We start from the raw sequence: 19009 nt of genomic DNA on the forward strand, positions 1-19009 counted from the left end.
ATTGATGATAAGAAACGTAGTCTGATGTCGTCATGAGTCAGATACTGCTCCATTGGGCTGTGATTATGGGGTGAAAATGCCTCTGCATCATTTTTCCTCTGTTTTTAACATGCACTTACAGGTAGTGATCGTGTAGAAGAAGAGGCACTGATTCAGGAGTGGTTTACTCTGGTCAACAAGAAGAACGCTTTGATCAGGAGACAAGACCATCTACAGTTACTGTATGCCTTTTCACACTTATTCTCAGTTACTTTCTGTTCCACTATACTCATTTAGATGTTGGCCTCTCTAAAACTTCATTTCAACAGTGGCTCATTTAAGACACATTGATCATTATCTTTCTTTCTGTTTGACAGACAAGAAGAGCAAGATTTGGAAAGGAGGTTTGAGCTGCTGAAGCAAGAACTGCAAGATCTAATGGCTGTGGAAGGTATGACTGTTGGTGAAATGGAGAACTGTATCTTTAAGAATTGAGAACGGGATTTCACAAAGTACAACATGATCCTGGATCAACATCTTTGTTAATCCTGGATCAACATTCCAATCAACCAATCAGATTCGAGGGATCAGTTTACAATGTATGTCAGTTTAAACGGGGGTATCTTTTCCCTTTTATTAGTGATAAGTAATGGGTAGGGTTAGGTTTATTGGTGGGGATAGGGTTAAGACAAAATTTTCAGACAGAAATGTTGTTCCAGGATCAACAAAATATGTTGATCCAGGAACATGTCTTAGTTAGGAAAATCTTTGGTCTGACCAATAATGTATGTTTTTACATTTTAAAGATGTTCTGCCACTCAAGTAGTTTCATTAGCATTTGGAAAAAATCTTCATTATACACCTTTTTTGTCTTTCTTTTGAAGAATGGAAGAAAACCCAGGCTCATAAAACCCGAGAGCAGCTGTTGTTGCAGGAGCTGGTGTCTTTAGTCAACCAGAGGGACGAGCTTGTGCATGACATAGATGCCAAAGAGAGAGGGTGAGGTTCATTCAAATAACAAGACATGGGCTGCGTCCAAAATCGCATACTCTCTTGAGTAGGGACTTATTTTGAATGAGTAATTGCTTCACGACCACTAAAAAGTATTTCCTATATAGTATGAGTGTGTAGTGTGAATATAATCTGGACGTACTACTTTCGTCATTTCACTTCAGAATCTCACTGGTAGTAGTAGGTCATCTGGGTACTTGTTGCCTACCTTTTCATGAGTACTTTGAAATCGGACATACTACTTTTGGTCACATACTATTTTTCACCTAGCAGAGAAGTATGTGGTTTAGGATGCGGCTATACTCTGTGCTTCTTGTGAATTCCTGGTCTAAGTCTTCTATGCACTGGATTTATATATACATAATGATTATACACACTACACATACAAATGTTATGTAAAAGCAAAATTTTATTTTGAATGTGATTAAAGGTGCACTTTGTAACTTTTCCGTCCTCTAGAGGTCGCCTATTCAAAACAAAGGTGTAGTTTCATGGCACCAAGTTAAAAGGGATACTTCACCGCTTTTTCATATTAAACTATGTTATTCCCTTAACTAAAATGAGTTGATACATACCTCTCTCGTCTGAGCGTGCACTTAATCTCTCTGATGCGCGCTGACGATCTGATAGCATTTAGCTTAGCCCACTAAGCCCAGTTCATTCACTATGGTACCAAACAGAGATCAAGTTAGAAGTACCAAACACCTCCACGTTTCCCCTATTTAAATACAGTTACACGAATTGTTAAACGACCTTGTATGGTGACATAAAATAAAACGTGGTGCTTTTCTAAGCGGATTAAAAAGGAGAACTATAATGTATGGCGGAATAGCACTTGTGAGAGTACTTCGACTCGGCGCACCTGAAAAATCCTTCCTCACATCTCCCCCCTATTTACATAAATGAGAGAGGGAGAGAGTTTAATATGAAAAAGCGGTGAAGTATCCCTTTAAGCGCAGAGTGCTGGAACTGCTGAGTTAAGGCCGCTGGAACAATTGTTAATAAGAGGAACTACACATGCCTCGCGAGCAGCAGGACTTTTATTAAGCCAAAGTTGCTGGCACCATTTCCGCTTTTCGGGTCATGAGTATAAGGTAACGCCGCTCTGTTGATCATATTAGATACATTTAAGTGTGTTTAAAATGATGTTATGACTCTGTGTTACTCTGTGCGTTCACTCCGCATCTGCTGTGACACTTGTTCACACTGCTAAGAGTAAAGCGCTAACCGAGGTAACGCAGATATGACACAATTGACAGGTGACGTCCCGGCTCCTTGGTTAAAACAGAAATTTTCTCACAATTTACAAATAGCTGGAAACATTTGGGATATTGTAAGTACTCAACTGAACAAAATATATAACACTGGCCTTGTGGTTTTTGGATATTTTACTGCAAAAATACTACATAGTGCACCTTTAATCGATTTGACAGCACTACATGTGTTTTTTTTATCTTTCTATTAATCCAAGAATTCTGAAAATGGATTGTGGTTTCTACAAAGTAAAGTAAAAGCAGGCATGCAGCGCAACTGTTCTCAACATTAATAAAACTGAGAAATGTTTTTTAAAGCGAGGATCATGTGAAACTGAAGCCTGGAGTAATGATGCTGAAAATTTAGTTTTGATCACAGGAATAAATTACATTTTAAAATGTATTCAAATAAAAAAGTAAGTACTACTAGTACTAAAAAGTAAGTACTACTTACTACTTGTACTATATTTTTGATCATGCTGCCTTGGTGAGCATAAGATACTTTTTTATTTTTGATTAAAAATCTTACTGATCTTAATTCTTTTACATGGGCAACCACCTACTCATTCTTTCTTTTTCTCTCCTTTTCTCCTTATCCTCAAGGGCTCTTGAAGAGGACGAGAGGTTGGAGAGAGGTCTTGAATTGAGGCGCAGGAAGTATGGAAGTCGGAAAGAGAAGTGTGTGTTACAGTAAGGGATGCTGTGCACCTGCTTTTACACAGGACTGTCCCTTTAAACACTGTGCTGATGGACTATTGAGATGTGTGTGGACCAGATTACAATAAATGACAAGGAGACTAGATGAATCTTCAGTCCTCATGTTGAAAAGTTCGAGCAGCATGAATGCCCATTTCGGGTGAATTAAGAGTTGTTTTCATTTTAGAGACATTTTAGTCTCAGAATATATGTTTGAAAAAGTTTTATAGGAAGTTGGTCAATAGTGTTCTGACAGACCTGTTTTACATTTTCAGTGAATTAATAATATACATGTGGCCTTTGCAGTGTTATTTACTTTATTATTTAACTTGTGCGTACAAGTCAGTTGCTGCACAGTAATTTTAAGATATTTCATGTCAAAACTAGGTTAAATATATATACGTTTGCAGAGTTTTGAAAGATGGATTAGGCAATTTTAAATCAAGTCATATGTTAAACTAATCTAAATAAATAAATGAATGTCGAAAGCACAGAAGCACAATTTCTCCATATTGCCCAATGTGACGACCCCATCCCCACACACACACACACCCACACACCCCTACTGTTACAGGGGTTGCCTTCTCTATTTTAATAACCCTGTAATGTCATAGGGCATGTAAAATGGATCGCTCAAAGAGAGTGTGTGCATGCATTTGAGTGTTGGCATATCTGAATAAAAAAAGTAATTTTTTGTATTATATAACATCATCTGTCAGGAATGGTACAGAATGCAGACCAGATGTACTTTCAACAGTAAATAAGCACTTCACTAGAATTTCCTTTGAGCGTGTGTATGTGTGTGTGTGATGTTACCGGTATTTTTTTTTTTTAGTGACTGGTTGTTTTAGAGATGCATTGATATTATCTTTGGCCCTGTTTACACTTTGTCTGCAATGTTATTTGACGTTATTTGTATTGGGTTGCACAGTGAATTGCTTTTGAAAAGTCCTGATGTCAGCTAACACACTACAGTTGACACGCCTTTGGGAAATAAAATTGTTTTAAGATTCTGTATTGCATCCAAACTTGGTTTTGATTGAACAGGAACATCTATGTACAGAAGTGTGTTTTCAAGTATTTTGCAGTTTAGTGTTAAAGGAAGTATTCGGTCATCATCATCATCATGAGCTCCAGTAACAGAAAGAGCTGATTTAGCAGAGCTCTAACCAGAAGTTTCACTTCATAATCATGTTTCACAATCTAATGCTCTCTATATACAGCCCACCACATCTTGCAAAACATCTTTACGGGGAAAAGATTACTTGAACAGGAACGAGAAAAATCATTGAGCCAGTGCTTCCATTTTTGGCAGCTACACCGAATTCCAGTTAAAACAACTTAGCCTTTACATCATTTCCCTCTCTATTCTAGTTTTTTTCTTTTTTGCAGTTCTTGGCCTCACATAACAGATGTAATCCTCAGTTGTAAGTCATAAAGCATCTGCTAAATGCATACATGTAAAACATCATATCAAATAATTAATTTAGAAATACAAAATATATAAATTAAATGATCAAAAATGAAACAAAATCATAGCAAAAGTAAGTATATGAATAAAATAACTTTATGATCATACAGTCAAACGTAATTGGGTTAAATAATGATGTAGATAGAATACTGTTCGGTCATTAATTCATGTGTTTTTTACTTTACAATACTGAGCCAAATAATCAGTAGTTATTTCTGAAGGATTTGGGAATACTTTAGTCATTAATAGTTTTTTACAATGAACCTTCACTTTAGAATGAATTATATATTATGCATTTCTTTGTGAGGTGTGAAAACAATTGTAGTTATCGATTAACTATTAACCTATCACCTTTAACACCATTACTTACTAATATATTAATCAGAGTTTCTTGTTAGTTAATAGTAGTTATTAGAGTGTTAATAGTGCATTACTCATCTGTTCATGTGTTTAATGAACGGACAGTAGGCTACCTATTCTAAAATGGGGTACCGGCTGATCCATAGGGCTGATCTAGTTGATCTACCGGCTGATCTAGTTTTGGAGAAACAGCCCAGTTCACAACTCCGATTCGTTGGTGCAATTTGTTTTAATGAATTGGTTGATACTAATTTAGTTTCAGTCGATAGCCTACTCATTCGCATCCTATTTTGCCATAAAAAAAACATAACGAATTCATAAGTTCATATAAATCTTAAACGTTTATAAACGGATTTCTGGTCTCTCTTCTACCTTTCCATGTGTTAACTTTCGAGTGAATTCGAAGCTTTGCGAGTCGGTTCCCTCGGATCCTTAAATGAAACGCTTCCGAAAGATGATTCATTCGCGCATGTGGTCACATTAACTCTGAACTGAAACTTTTTATAACCACTACTGAAGTTTGAACTCTACTAAGAGGCAATGCTAAAAAAAGACAAATCGCTACGCCTGTCAGTATAAAGGAAGAAGACTAAGATGGACCTGGTTTTCAATAAAGGCCTATTATATTTTCTATTTCGCATTGTATGGATTGTAACCGCTGCACAGTTAACACCAATCAGAGGTAAGATGAGGTTTCACACCAATGTGATTTTATTAGGCAATGGAAATTAAATAACACTACAAATTGTTCTTTTTTAGAGGACATATTTGATTCAACCAAAAATAGCAAACTCCAATGGATACCACCAAAAGCTGTAAGTTGCAGTTTTTTATTTTTATATTTCTACTGGCTATTTCATATCATGTTGGGCCATTTCACAACAAGGGTGCGTTTTTTTTGGTTCCTTATGAATATGAACAAATACTTGGTTGGCCCATTTTCTGATTTATAATAGGCTATGCATTTTCTTTACACTTCAAAAAAAACATTAACTTATATATATATATATATATATATATATATATATATATATATATATATATATATATATATATATATATATATATATATATATATATATATTTGACCTTGGGCACTTTAGTTAAAGATTAAATAAACTGTCACTTCTGTTTTTAGCTATTAGCCTGCTTTACGCTGTAGTGTCGCCTTATTAACAATGCTGAAAACAGCTGTGCTGCTTATTTTTATGAAAACCGTGATACAATTTTCAAGATTCTTTGATGAATAGAAAGTTTAAAAAAGAACACCATTTATATGAAATAGAAGTTTTGTAACATAAATGATTAATGATCAATTCAATCCCTTGCTGAATTAAATAATGTATTTAAAAAATAAAATAAATAATCTTTTGAATAGTAGTTTATGTGTATTTTTTATGTACAGATAATAGACAAATTAAAACATGTTAACAGATGCATTATTTAATATAGGTAAATGTTTAATAAAAATGTAACAGTGAATGATTTACTTCTCTTTTGGTCAATGTAAGGGGAAGGAAACACAAATGCAGCTCGGAAAGGACTATGCACACTCCATCTACCAAGCGTGTAACCCCGATTTCATTAGAAAAACCAAAACATTATGGACCAACTGGATCCCCAAACAACATGCCCAACAGCTTCTACTTGACCTAAGTTTTGCTCAAATGGACCAGGAGCCTCTTTATATCCATATGCGAGAATCTAACCAACCTCAGGATCAGAACCGTAGAGGACCACAAAGACTTGTTCTTATGATCAGAGTCCAGCATCCATTTCCTGTCGATGCTGTTCCTCAGGATGAGGACCTGAGCCATGCTAAGGGTCTTAATTTGGGAACGATCTCTCAGAATGGCTTTTACCTGGGATTTTCTTACAGCGGTAAGTGCACTTACATCGCTTCCATCCAGGTGTTCTTCATGAAATGTCCAACGTTTGCATGGAACCAAATGGAATTTGAGGAAACCGAAGCAGGAGGGTTGAGGAGAAGAGTGTGTGTGAACGGTTCTGTGGAGGTGAAGTGTCAGTCTAATGGGACGTGGGGTCCACCGGAGGGGTCATGTGTCTGTGATGCAGGAGACCAGACAGACGGAAACAATTGCAAAGGTAAAATAATGATTTATTATTCAAACATCTTGTGTTCAGTTAGATTAGCTATACAATTTAAGATCATAAATTGAGTTTAGATTTTTCTGCCAATTAAACAACCGAATAAAGTCGGCACGAAACGTCATATCAGAGTGAATTGGCTTTTCAAGCAAGAAAAAAAGTATTGTATAATAATTCTATAAATGACCATCCACTTTTGTTTGGAAGAGCAGTTCAAGAGCAGCTTGATGATTTTGCTTTTCGCTGAATAAAAAAAAGCATACAGGTGAAGGCTATGATGACAAACGTTTTTGGGTGAAATATTCTTTTTAAAGTCACAATGAAATCAAATTTGACAATCCATTTTTTAAGGAGTATTGCAGTATTTATTATAAATGATCTACGTATCTATTTTTTAATTAATGTGCCCTAGTAAAAATAGCTTTCCCTCCTTCTCTTAGAGATTTTCTTCTATTTTCTGTGTTTCCTGTCGCGGGGGCAGGGCAAACTGTTACTCACATGACGATCCAATCGATTCCTTACCAAAATGATAATTGATCATCTTACTGAAGAATTCAAGTTACAACAGCAATAGTAGCCTACGGTAAATGCAACTATCCTTTATTATTCACTTATACTGCCATGTATATGTGTGTGTTTCAGGAAGAGATTCATTCCCTGCAGTGCCCACTGGCCTAAAAGCCGATTCCAGCCCTGTCCCAAGAGCCGATTCCAGCCCTGTCCCAAGAGCCTATTCCAGTCCTGTCCCAAGAGCCTATTCCAGTCCTGTCCCAAGAGCCGATTCCAGTCCTGTCCCAAGAGCCTATTCCAGTCCTGTCCCAAGAGCCGATTCCAGTCCTGTCCCAAGAGCCGATTCCAGTCCTGTCCCAAGAGCCGATTCCAGTCCTGTCCCAAGAGCCGATTCCAGCCCTGTCCCAAGAGCCTATTCCAGTCCTGTCCCAAGAGCCTATTCCAGTTCTGTCCCAAGCGCTGATTCCAGACAGGGACTCTCTCCTGTCGTAACTGTTGTTCTAGTGTGTGTCCTGGTTCTTATCATAGCTGCTGCATTCATTTTTGTATGGCGTCGGAAGTTCAGGTAAAATGCTTTGAAATTCTTGACCCTTTAAAATCCCTGGGATAATGGGAATTTCACCCTGCTTTTACACTAAATATTTGTAAAAGCAGTACATTATCACTGTAAGAGATGTATTGACAAACTGCACATTGTATACAGATTGTATATACTGAATGATTACTAAGAAATGACCTGGGATGCATATGATTGGTTGACACTTCTCCGGTTCGGATCTGAGCTAAAACTAATTTGCATAACATTTTAGCATGGCAATAGCTCAATTTTAAGGGAAGGGAATGTGCCTGCTTGGCATCAGAATATATATAAATATTCTGTTTGCATACAATATTGACTGTTTTGTTACTTACTAATTTGAGTGTGTGTGTGTTTTCAGTGGTGGTCAAGAAATATTCAGCTCTGGTGTGGCTCAGTATCGACGTCCTAGACAACAAGAACACACTGAGTCTGAGCTAGTCAATAGTGAGTCCTCTTCTGTTTCATCTCCTAATATTGCATGAATATGACAAATGTTGTACAAAATATATGTTTCTCTTTCATAAAACTCAGAACATTAGTTTGTTCAGTTGTGTTTCTCCTAAACATCCCTAAGCGAAATATAAATAGAAACAGTTCTATTTACAAAAAAATAAGAGTATAATTTGGGGTCTTGGAAATCCTCGAAAAGCTCATAAAGTATTTGAGATCACAGCTGTTGAGTTCTGTGCCCCATTTTCATGCAGCGCTTAGGGTGGGCAGCAATAATCAAGCAAATCAGAGTGGCGAATATAGTCCTAATCCTCACGGAAGTACAACACCTGGAGCCGAAGTGTCTCGGAGTGATTGTGGATATGAACAACTGCATAATGACCAACTTCAGCAGGAATGCACAAGTATGTTTGGGTGATAATCTAAAAGTTTCAATTCATTTCTGTTCTTTCATAACCATTCTAACCTCAGACAAAGTGTGTTACCAGCAATGAAAATACTCAGCTGCACATGCATTGACGTATTTTATATAATATAATATAATATAATATAATATAATATAATATAATATAATATAATATAATATAATATAATATAATATAATATAATATAATATAATATAATATAATATAATATAATATTGAATGACAGAATGATATTGTGTGCTGATGTGGATGCAAATATAGTTATCTATATTGTTATCATTATTTGTTTGAACAGGCCATATGAGTATAAAACCATAAAACGAATGTGCATAGCTTGTAGACCTTATGTACACTCTTAAAATAAAGGTTCTTAAATGGTTCTTTGGTGGAGTGTATGGTTCCTTGAAGAGCCTTTAATATCCAAAGAACCTTTCCATTGCACAAAAAGTTTGTTGTAGTGGAGAAAGGTTCTTTAGACTATGAAACGGAAAAAAATTGTTCTTTAAAGAACCTTTCACAAAATGGTTCTTTAAGGAAACAAAAATTGTTCCATCACTAGTTTTTGGTTCATCCTGGCACCTGACATCAAAAAATACAATGCTCATGATAACTTTAGTTTCCTCTACAAAAAGGTAAATCCACTTCACCATCTAATTACTCTTAGGCAGCAATGCCATAGAAATACAAACTTTTCAAAAAAGTTTGGATAATGTACTAATGCAATAATTTACTAATCTCATAAACTTATATTTTATTCACAATTGAATATAGATAACATATCAAATGTTGAAAGTGAGACATTTTGAAATGTCATGCCAAATATTGGCTCATTAGAGCTACACATTCCAAAAAAGTTGGGACAGGTAGCAATAAGAGACCAGAAAGGTTAAATGTAAATATAAGGAACAGCTGGAGGACCAATTTCCAACTTATTAGGTCAACTGGCAACAGGATTGGGTATAATAAGAGCCTCTCAGAGTGGCAGTGTCTCTCAGAAGTCCAGATGGGCAGAGGATCACTAATTCCCCCAATGCTGAGGCGAAAAGTACTGGAGCAATATCAGAAAGGAGTTTCTCATGGAAAAATTACAATGAGTTTTAAGTTATCATCTACAGTGCATAATGTCATCCAAACATTCAGAGAATCTGGAACAATCTCTGTGCGTAAGGGTCAAGTCCGGAAAAAACATCCTGGATGCCCGTGATCTTCAGGCCCTTAGACGGCACTGCATCACATACAGGAGTGCTGCTGTAATGGAAATCTCAACATGGGCTCAGGAAAACTTCCAGAAAACAATGTCAGTGAACACAATCCACCGTGCCATTCGCCATTGCCGGCTAAAACTCTATAGGTCAAAAAAGAAGCCAAAAGATGTCAAAGCATGATCCAGAAGCGCAGGCGTTTTCTCTGGGTCAAGGCACGTTTAAAATGGACTGTGGTAAAGTGGAATACTCTTCTGTGGTCAGACGAGTTCTTTTTGGAAAACTGGGGCGCCATGTCATCCGGACTAAAGAGGACAGCGCTCAATTCAGAAGCCTGCATCTCTGATTTTCCAACATGACAATGCCAGACCACATACTGCATCAATTACAACATGGCTGCGTAGAAGAAGGATCCAGGAACTGAAATGGCCGGCCTGCAGTCCAGATCTTTCACCCATAGAAAACATTTGGTGCATCATAAAGAGGAAGATGTGACAAAGAAGACCTAAGGCAGTTGAGCAACTAGAAGCCTGTATTAGACAAGAATGGGACAACATTCCTATCCTAAACTTGAGCAACTTGTCTCCTCAGTCCCCAGATGTTTGTAGACTTTAATAAAAAAAAGGGGGATGCCACACAGTGGTAAACATGGCCTTGTCCCAACTTTTTAGAAATTTAAAATCAACTTATTTTTCTGTTTAAATGATACATTTTCTCCGTTTAAACATTTGATATGTCATCTATGTTGTATTCTAAATAAAATATTGAAATTTGAAACTTTCACATCATTGCATTCTGTCTTTATTCACAATTTTTTGGAATCGGCTTTGTATACAGAGATGCAGCAAAAACTGAAGTTCAAAGACAAAATTCTTAAGATGGCTGTCAACACCTGGTCGTAATTTAGTGATAAATGTTAATATTGAAATCTCTGATTGCAGACTTTGGTATATTGGCATATGGGAGCACAGACCTGTCATATTTTAGTTAATTGCTTTATTTAAAACTAACCCAGACATTATTCTCATCCTTCACTCTCCATTTTTCCTATGTCTCTGTTTGTCTGTCAGTGTCATGCTCAGTTCAGATGTTGGAAGGGATGAGTGATATGCTGTGCGGCCTTAGAGACGTGCTGGTGGCGCGTACAAAGTTGACATTGCGCCGAATGCTTGGGAAAGGTAAAAACAAACTGAATCTCACACTGAATGCTACTGTCTTTTCTGGGTCTTGCAAATTTGCCCTGTAGGTCACTTGTAGTATTGAACATACAGTAGTGGCCAAAAGTGATGTCCATTGTCCTTTGATCAAATGTTTCAAAATGTTTGATTTCATCAAGATTTTTTAAGTTTACGATTTTGTAAGCATAACGCAATAAAAAATACTAAATTACACAGGCATAATTATTGGACAGGTTGTCATTCGAAGAAATTATGAACACTATGAACACATGTAAAAACCAGTGAAGAGATGAGAGAACCAATGAAATTACGGATTATATTGTATGCAATGTAGGCTTTTTGTTTCATCTAAAATAAAGCTTATTGCTGTTGTGTGCTTCTTTTTTTGTCAAATAGTTATGTCAGGAAAATAACCAAGTTCAGTTTTTTTTTTCCTTCTCAAAATTCAATGGTTAAAAATAAAACTTCATTAAAAACAAATCTGCAAACCAATCCCCCCCAGACATCACTTTTGGCCACTACTGTATCTAAAATCATAAATGTTGAAATGCATGTGACATGAATGATAGGCTACTACTTCATAAACTATGAGCACATATTGTGTAAATACACTTTCTATGTGAATTTTTAGATTTTATGCACATTTTGCTGTTTCCATCCAGCATATTTTATTATGCAATATCCCAAAATGCACATAAAAATGGGGGGATGGAAGCATAGCTAATGTCGGGGAAAGAGTTAATGACTGTTTTTAAGTTATTTAATTTATTTTAAGTTACATCAAGTTCAAATTTAAGGAAGAGATAAATTAAAAACAATATTTTAAGTGTCATTTTTCATTAGACTTAAATTTCTCTGCAGGAGAATTCGGGGCTGTTTATGAAGGCATATTTTCCCCTCAAAAAGGAGAAGATATCAGAGTGGCTGTGAAAACCTCAAAAGGTTTGTGTGTGTGTGTGTGTGTGTGTGTGTGTGTGTGTGTGTGTGTGTGTGTGTGTGTGTGTGTGTGTGTGTGTAGTGCAGAGAGCAAGTGACAGAGAGAGAGCTTCTGATATTATGTTGAAAAGTATTATCTTACTTAAGAATTAAGCACTTGCTTGATACAATGCCATTTACACAGCTATTAAATCAACGTCTTTCATTCATAATGTCATTAAACTTTCCTGTTGAATTGTAGACGCAATCTACAGTAAAGAAGAGCTGGAGTCATTCCTCAAGGAAGCAGAAATCATGAAGCATTTCGATCATGCGAATGTAGTTAAATTGCTTGGTATGTCTCTTTTGAATGAAATTATTTTATATTTGATCTAGGCTACAATGTTTAATTTATATCTGGAGTGGAGCATTTCGGATAACCTGATTTCAAATGGCACAGACGTTTCCATGGCAACTGGTCATCTGTGGCCTGTAGGTCTGTTCAAGCCAAGGGCAAAGTGTGAACTTCAACCAGTTCCCCTGGTGATGCCTGTAGCTGCACAGTAACAGTGGGATTTGGTTGACTTTTACCTCCTGCTTGTCTTTGACCTGCCTAATTATAGGGGGGCTGTACCATTGTAAGAATTAAATAGATCATGGCAACTCTAATGTGGAATAATGTAATTTGGCATCTTTCCAATACTGTGATAATCAGCAGCCAGTCAAGGTCATGCGGTATGGGGGAGGGGAGCTAGATTTAATGTACATGTGTCCCGTCAAGTTGACTTTGCATCTGCAAGCTAGTTATTGTGTATGAATATCTATATCTACAATAGACATTAGCAGATGATGAAGTGCCTTGAAACATTAGAGACGCAGCATTATCCAATGTGTTGGTGTCGTTTCCAATGAAACAGGAAGACAGGGAGGGGTATATCGATCAGCCCCTCCCCCTTTTAAAATAGCCAATAGGGTTTCGTTTATATCACAGAGCCGTTGAGCTCGGTAAAGCAGCAGTTTCTCCTCCTAATCTTTTCCATATGGCTTTAAAATATATCATTCTGTGCAGCAGCTCATTTGCATTTAAAGGAACACACACAAAAACAGCATGTTTCTTGCTAATTTGACAAGCTGTAATAAATGATCTGGGGGGTATTTTTAGCTGAAGCTTCCCAGACACATTCTGGGGACACCAGAGATTTATATTACATCTTGTGAAAAAGGGCATAATATATCTTCCTGTAGATTCTAGAGAGCATTTGATTGGACAGAGGGAGAGGGATGTCATCAAAATCATTGATCCACATTGGCGGAATAAGAGACTGTACATTTTGAATGCTTATAAATGTTCTAAATGCAAATTTTGTCATTGTTTTGGTGCACAAGCTTATAAAGAACAGTAAGCATGACATATTCATACTTTTTATTTCATGAGGATAACAGTTCCAAGATGGCGAACACAACAACATGTCTTGAGCGATCAAATGTGGCATCTACGTATGCATATGATTTAGCAGCGAATGAATTGAAAGCCTTGCAAATTCACAGAATACAGCTTACTTCCACGTTGCAAAATAAAGTGCATAAGACAGTATTATCTTTAATATGTTTTATGAGGTTATTTTATACTCGTGTCTAACAGGGGTTGCACTAGAGCTGGATCCGGAGTCCTCCATTGTTGTACCACTTGTTATTCTCCCATACATGAAACATAGAGACCTACACAGCTTCCTCAAAGCAACCCGCTATGGTGATGTTCCCATGGTGAGTCTCGCATACAGAGAGAAAAAAAACATTTACAACTCCTTCTAATGGACTTTGATTTTATATAAAGGCTTAAGCATTAACAGTGAAATAACCACAAATCTGATCATATATGTTCTCTCTTCTCTCCAGTGTTTGCCTTATCAGAGACTTCTTCGTTTTATGATTGACATTGCTGCAGGAATGGAGTATCTCAGCCTTCAGGGTTTCTTACACAGAGACCTGGCTGCCCGCAATTGCATGTGAGTCCACAGGAGGGCAAAACAGCACATTTTACAACAACATAATAATTATTTGTCTTTGAGAAGCCACGCCTAATGAACAAATACCCCCCACCACACACACACACACACACACACACACACACACACACACACACACACACACACACACACACACACACACACACACACACACACACACACACACACACACACACACTTACCCAATGCTGGAATCACTTTCACAGGTTGGGAGATGACATGCGAGTGTGTGTGGCTGACTTTGGCCTGTCTAAGAAGATCTATTGCAGTAACTACTATAGGCATAAGAACTGGACTATTAAATTGCCTGTAAAGTGGATGGCAATAGAGAGTGTGTCTGACAACATATTCACCACCAAGAGTGATGTGGTGAGTCCTATTTTACACTTCCAATATAGTATTAAAGGGGCTATATTATATGTAGAATTCAGAAACCCTTGTTAATAGCAACACCGGTGGCCAAACCCTAATCCATTCTTTTTTGTTGGTAGCTTATAAGTAAAATTAAATTACTGCTGAGTGCGACGTTTAGATGAATATGTAATTGTGCTGTGCTTTTTCCTCTTAATAACAAAAATGACAGCGGTGAGAAAACAGCACTTAAGAAAGCATCTGATCATAGCAATGTGGATTTGATTTTTATATTAAAACATTTTATATATTAAACATCGAGCAGATTTCTTGCCCCAAATGTATACAAATTAATAATATGTTTTATGACCATTATTTTGAGTATAACACTTTACACCATTTAAAGGTGCACTGTGCAACTTTCCGTCCACTGGAGGGCGCCTATTTTAAACAAAGGCGTGGTTTGGTGACGCCAAGTGTGAGCGCAGCATCTTTGGACATGCGGTCTTCACCTCACAGTCGGTGGAAAATAGGACTCGGGCAGAAATCACGTTCATGGATGCGGTTATTAACGTTACTGTTGTGTAAAGCAGAGCAGGACCGAGTGCTGTGGAGCTGAGCACGACCACTGGAGCGATTGTTAAACAAATACCCGCCTCGCAAATACCGGGACTTTTATTATGACGGGACGGGACACAGTCGCAGGACGCGCACACTTCCGCTTTTTCTGGTTATGATTATAAGGTAAAGCAGCTCTGTTTATCATATTAGGTACATTTAAGTGTGTTTAAAAAGATGTTATGACGTTACTCTGTGCGTTCGTTCGATACTGCTGTGACATGTTCACACTGCTAAGACAAAAGCGCTTCTGCAGAATAAACCCGAGGGTAACGCAGATATGACTCGATTGACAGGCGACTCCCTCAAACGCTATGCTGACACGTCCCGGTCCTTAGTTAAAATAGCAATTTTCTCACAATTTACAAATAGTTGGAAACATCTGGGATATTGTAAGTACTCAACTGAACAAAATATATAACACCGGCCTAGTGGTTTTTGGATATTTTACTGCAAAAATACTACATAGTGCACCTTTAACATGCAACAAAAAAGCATTTTTTTTGTACAAACTAAATTTAAAAAAACTTAATGTAAAAAAAAAAAAAAACTTCTTAGAGTAGAAATGTTCCAATAAACAGATTTTTTTTTAAACGTTTAAATAAAATATGTATTACTTTGGGGAAAATATGACCTGGACATGTTTTTGTGAGATTCACCCAAAAACAACTTTATCAACCGTGATGTTCCTTTTGTGTCACAGTGGTCTTTTGGAATAACCATGTGGGAGATCACATCCAGGGGGAAGACACCTTATCCAGGTGTGTCCAATTATGAACTCCTGGACCTCCTGGAGAAAGGTCACCGTCTCAGACAGGGGGACATCGACAGCAAATTGTAAGGACTTTTGTTTATTTTTCATCAAGTCATACCACACAAAATTATATGGATTAAAACAATATTCTGTTTATCAGGAAACTGTGACTAAGTTTTTACAAAAAATGTCTGTTGCAAGACTCAGGGTTAAGAATAGTTCAGGTTTGTTCTAGGAATCCTTATGAGTCCCAGCAGTGATGTGCCTATGAAGTGGCATATAACCTAATTATGATTAAATCATGGCATATAACCTAATAATGTTTTTGCATTGTTTAGAAACGTACAGTAAATTGCAAGTATTTAAACGGCAGATCTGGAGATCTTGTAGTGCTTTTGTGCTTTTTTTTTCCTGCTACTTTTCTTCTACCTTTTTCTTCGACTCTTTCTCTGTCAGATATGAGGTGATGTTGAGCTGCTGGCATGTAGATCCCTCTCAGAGGCCAGCTTTTGGAGAGCTGGGCCAGAGCCTCAAAGGGCTTCTTTCTGAGCTTCCACCCCTGGAGGACAGCAGCGAGGCCCACTACATCAACCTGAGGCTGGAGGAGGACAGCGCAGAGGCCCTGGAGCCTGAGGGGAAGGGGATGTTGCAACCAACATATACACTGGAAAAAAATATTGTTTTAACTTAAAAAAGGAAGCAACCTGGTTGCCTTAAAATTGTAAGTTTATTGAAATTCAAAATTTCAGTTCATACAATAAAGGAATTGGTTTAATAAATAGAAACTCAAAATATTATTGTTTCTGAACCACATTAAAAATGTGATAAATCATGAAAATAGCACAATTTGGCATGTTTCACCGCATCGTCACAAATAAAAAACACACACAATTATCCAATATGCTTACAAAAATATTTGAATAATATTTGAATAAAGGTTGTCGAATTTCAACTCAAATTTTTAATTTCAATGAACTCAAAATTCTTTTTTGACCTGTGAGGGAAGAGAAGGAAAAGGATGAGGGACACCTGCTGTGCAATAAAAGTTTGTGTGAGCCAGATTGGGTCATATTGAAGCATTATGATGAGATCCTGTTTCCTCCAAACAATGTATATATGTGTATATATATATATATATATATATATATATATATATATATATATATATATATATATATATATATATATATATATATATATATATATATATATATATATATATATATATATATATATATATATATATATATATATATATATATATATATATATACATAGTTTGGAGGAAACAGGATCCTTCTTTTTTTAATTAAACCTTTAAAACAGGAATTTTAAAAATATCTAATTTTTGTATATGGGTTATAATGTCTGTGAATTTATGTTGTATTTAGTGTTTTTATTTTTTTACATTTGTTAATGGACATTTAAATACATTTATAGGGTAAAATACATTTTAATTAAAAGTTTCATATATCTTTTTATTTAACCTTTGTACTTTTGATTGAATGTTTTGCTTGTCTGTCTGTTTGCTATTGTGCAGACTTGGATGTGATTGTTCATTAAATATTGTTGTTCAATAAATAATATATTAAAAAAGAATATTGGCGTTTCTGTTATTGAGAAATGGTCTGTTTGCAGTGGGGATTTGGCAGCATCTTTAGTGCAGGTTACATTGACTTTGAAAGCTCTAACACAGCTCTGACACAGACTCTCTCTCTCATAATACTCTGCTTTACTTTACTAATACACTAATTACTTTATTGAAGCAGCCCAAGCTGTCATTGACTACTAGTTCTTAAGTGACGTTCCATTTAGATATATACATCAATACAAGGAAGAAAAGATTATAGCATCTTCTGTTTCATGCTAACTTTAAAGCAGTTGAGAGAGACGCCTGATGTGCTTTACGTTTCCCTTCATGAAACGACATTTCCGGTTCTGAACTTCACAATGAGATATTTTGATATCATGGACCTGTCAATGATGATGACTGGCTTTTGTATCTCTTAAATCATTTCATAGACCATAATTCATTCTCATTGAAAACAGTTCATTTCAATTAAATTTCTTTCTCCACCCACAAGTAACCAACAGCTCACTGTCACTCAGTAAAGTTACTAGACTATGAAACAACCTAACTCTAAACATGTAATCAGCAGTTTTACATACAACTCAATATCATATGAAATTAAGATGGAAAATAATTTTTGAAACTTTATTTGAATAAAAAAGTATATAATTTCATTAATTCCTTTGCTGCCATACTCTCCTTCACTACACGAGGAGCAGCGGCCATTTTGAGCAACAACAACAACAACAACAAAAACTCAACCCCATCACACTCAACCCTGTTAAATAGATGTACTGTATATTTCTCATTGCTTCAAGGTTGTAAACAAATAATTATTCACTTGAATTATCAATAACTTTCATAAAAGAAAAGAAGTAGTCATGGTTTCAATATGTTTTAGTTATAAATAAAGTATTTGAATCTTCAACTTTGACAAGCATCTTTTGTCAGGAATGGCAGCCACATCAGTGTTATGAACGCAGATGGTGAGGGTATAATATCTTGAGAGAAAGACATCTGGCCAACAAAACTGCTTAAAAACTTTAACACGATTCGGAACTTTGTCACATTAATAATTTTTTTTTTTTGCAGAAAAATAGGGAAGACAATTAAAAAGGAAAGCATTTTTTGCTGACTACCACCTGCCATGTTAAAGACTAGCACAATAAAGTTATGGCTCTTCGGTCAGAACTGACCAAGAACGTTTAGAATTTTATTTTTTGCTCCACCGGAATGGGATGACACTTTTAATTAGTTATGTGATTGTGAACACACACAAAAATCATGTAGCCTACATAATTTGGATATGTTAAAGGCTTGAACAAAGCCTTTGCGGTCAAAAATGACAGACATGGGAAATTAATGGGAAATACAAAAAGGAAAAAAAAGAGGAAAATTTTGAGATTATCTTGCTGGTACAAACAAAACAAAAAATCAGCATGATAATTTAAAAAAATAATAATACAGCAATGAAGGGGTTAATCTCCAAAATACCCACGCACACACATTTGAACTAGTGTAATTAACAGTGTAAGATGTTGCAAATATGT

The 19009-nt window shown here is 36.2% G+C and overlaps 2 protein-coding genes across 15 annotated transcripts in view; both read left to right on the forward strand.

The window, feature by feature from the left end:
• The window catches only part of ehbp1l1a (EH domain binding protein 1-like 1a), a 50073-nt gene extending 46119 nt beyond the window's left edge, over positions 1-3954 (forward strand). For all 14 annotated transcript variants that reach the window (XM_067445271.1, XM_067445284.1, XM_067445285.1 and 11 more), the window contains 4 exons: positions 122-221; positions 357-430; positions 864-978; positions 2847-3954. In XM_067445271.1, the coding sequence (XP_067301372.1) occupies positions 122-221; positions 357-430; positions 864-978; positions 2847-2937 (380 nt within the window). In that variant the 3' untranslated portion in view covers positions 2938-3954. The remainder of the gene's footprint in view (positions 1-121; positions 222-356; positions 431-863; positions 979-2846) is intronic.
• A 1308-nt stretch (positions 3955-5262) lies between these two features.
• si:ch73-40a2.1 (uncharacterized) lies at positions 5263-16984 on the forward strand. Its single transcript, XM_067451994.1, has 14 exons — positions 5263-5452; positions 5530-5585; positions 6282-6876; positions 7522-7954; positions 8328-8413; positions 8674-8823; positions 11117-11224; positions 12086-12166; positions 12402-12494; positions 13782-13903; positions 14036-14145; positions 14373-14535; positions 15839-15972; positions 16346-16984. Exons 1-14 carry the CDS (start codon positions 5365-5367, stop codon positions 16578-16580), a joined length of 2454 nt encoding a protein of 817 aa, XP_067308095.1. The 5' UTR covers positions 5263-5364; the 3' UTR covers positions 16581-16984.
• Positions 16985-19009: the final 2025 nt, after the last annotated feature.

The sequence above is a fragment of the Pseudorasbora parva genome, chromosome 1, assembly GCF_024679245.1.
Source record: "Pseudorasbora parva isolate DD20220531a chromosome 1, ASM2467924v1, whole genome shotgun sequence".
In the NCBI taxonomy this organism is placed as follows: Eukaryota; Metazoa; Chordata; class Actinopteri; order Cypriniformes; family Gobionidae; genus Pseudorasbora; species Pseudorasbora parva.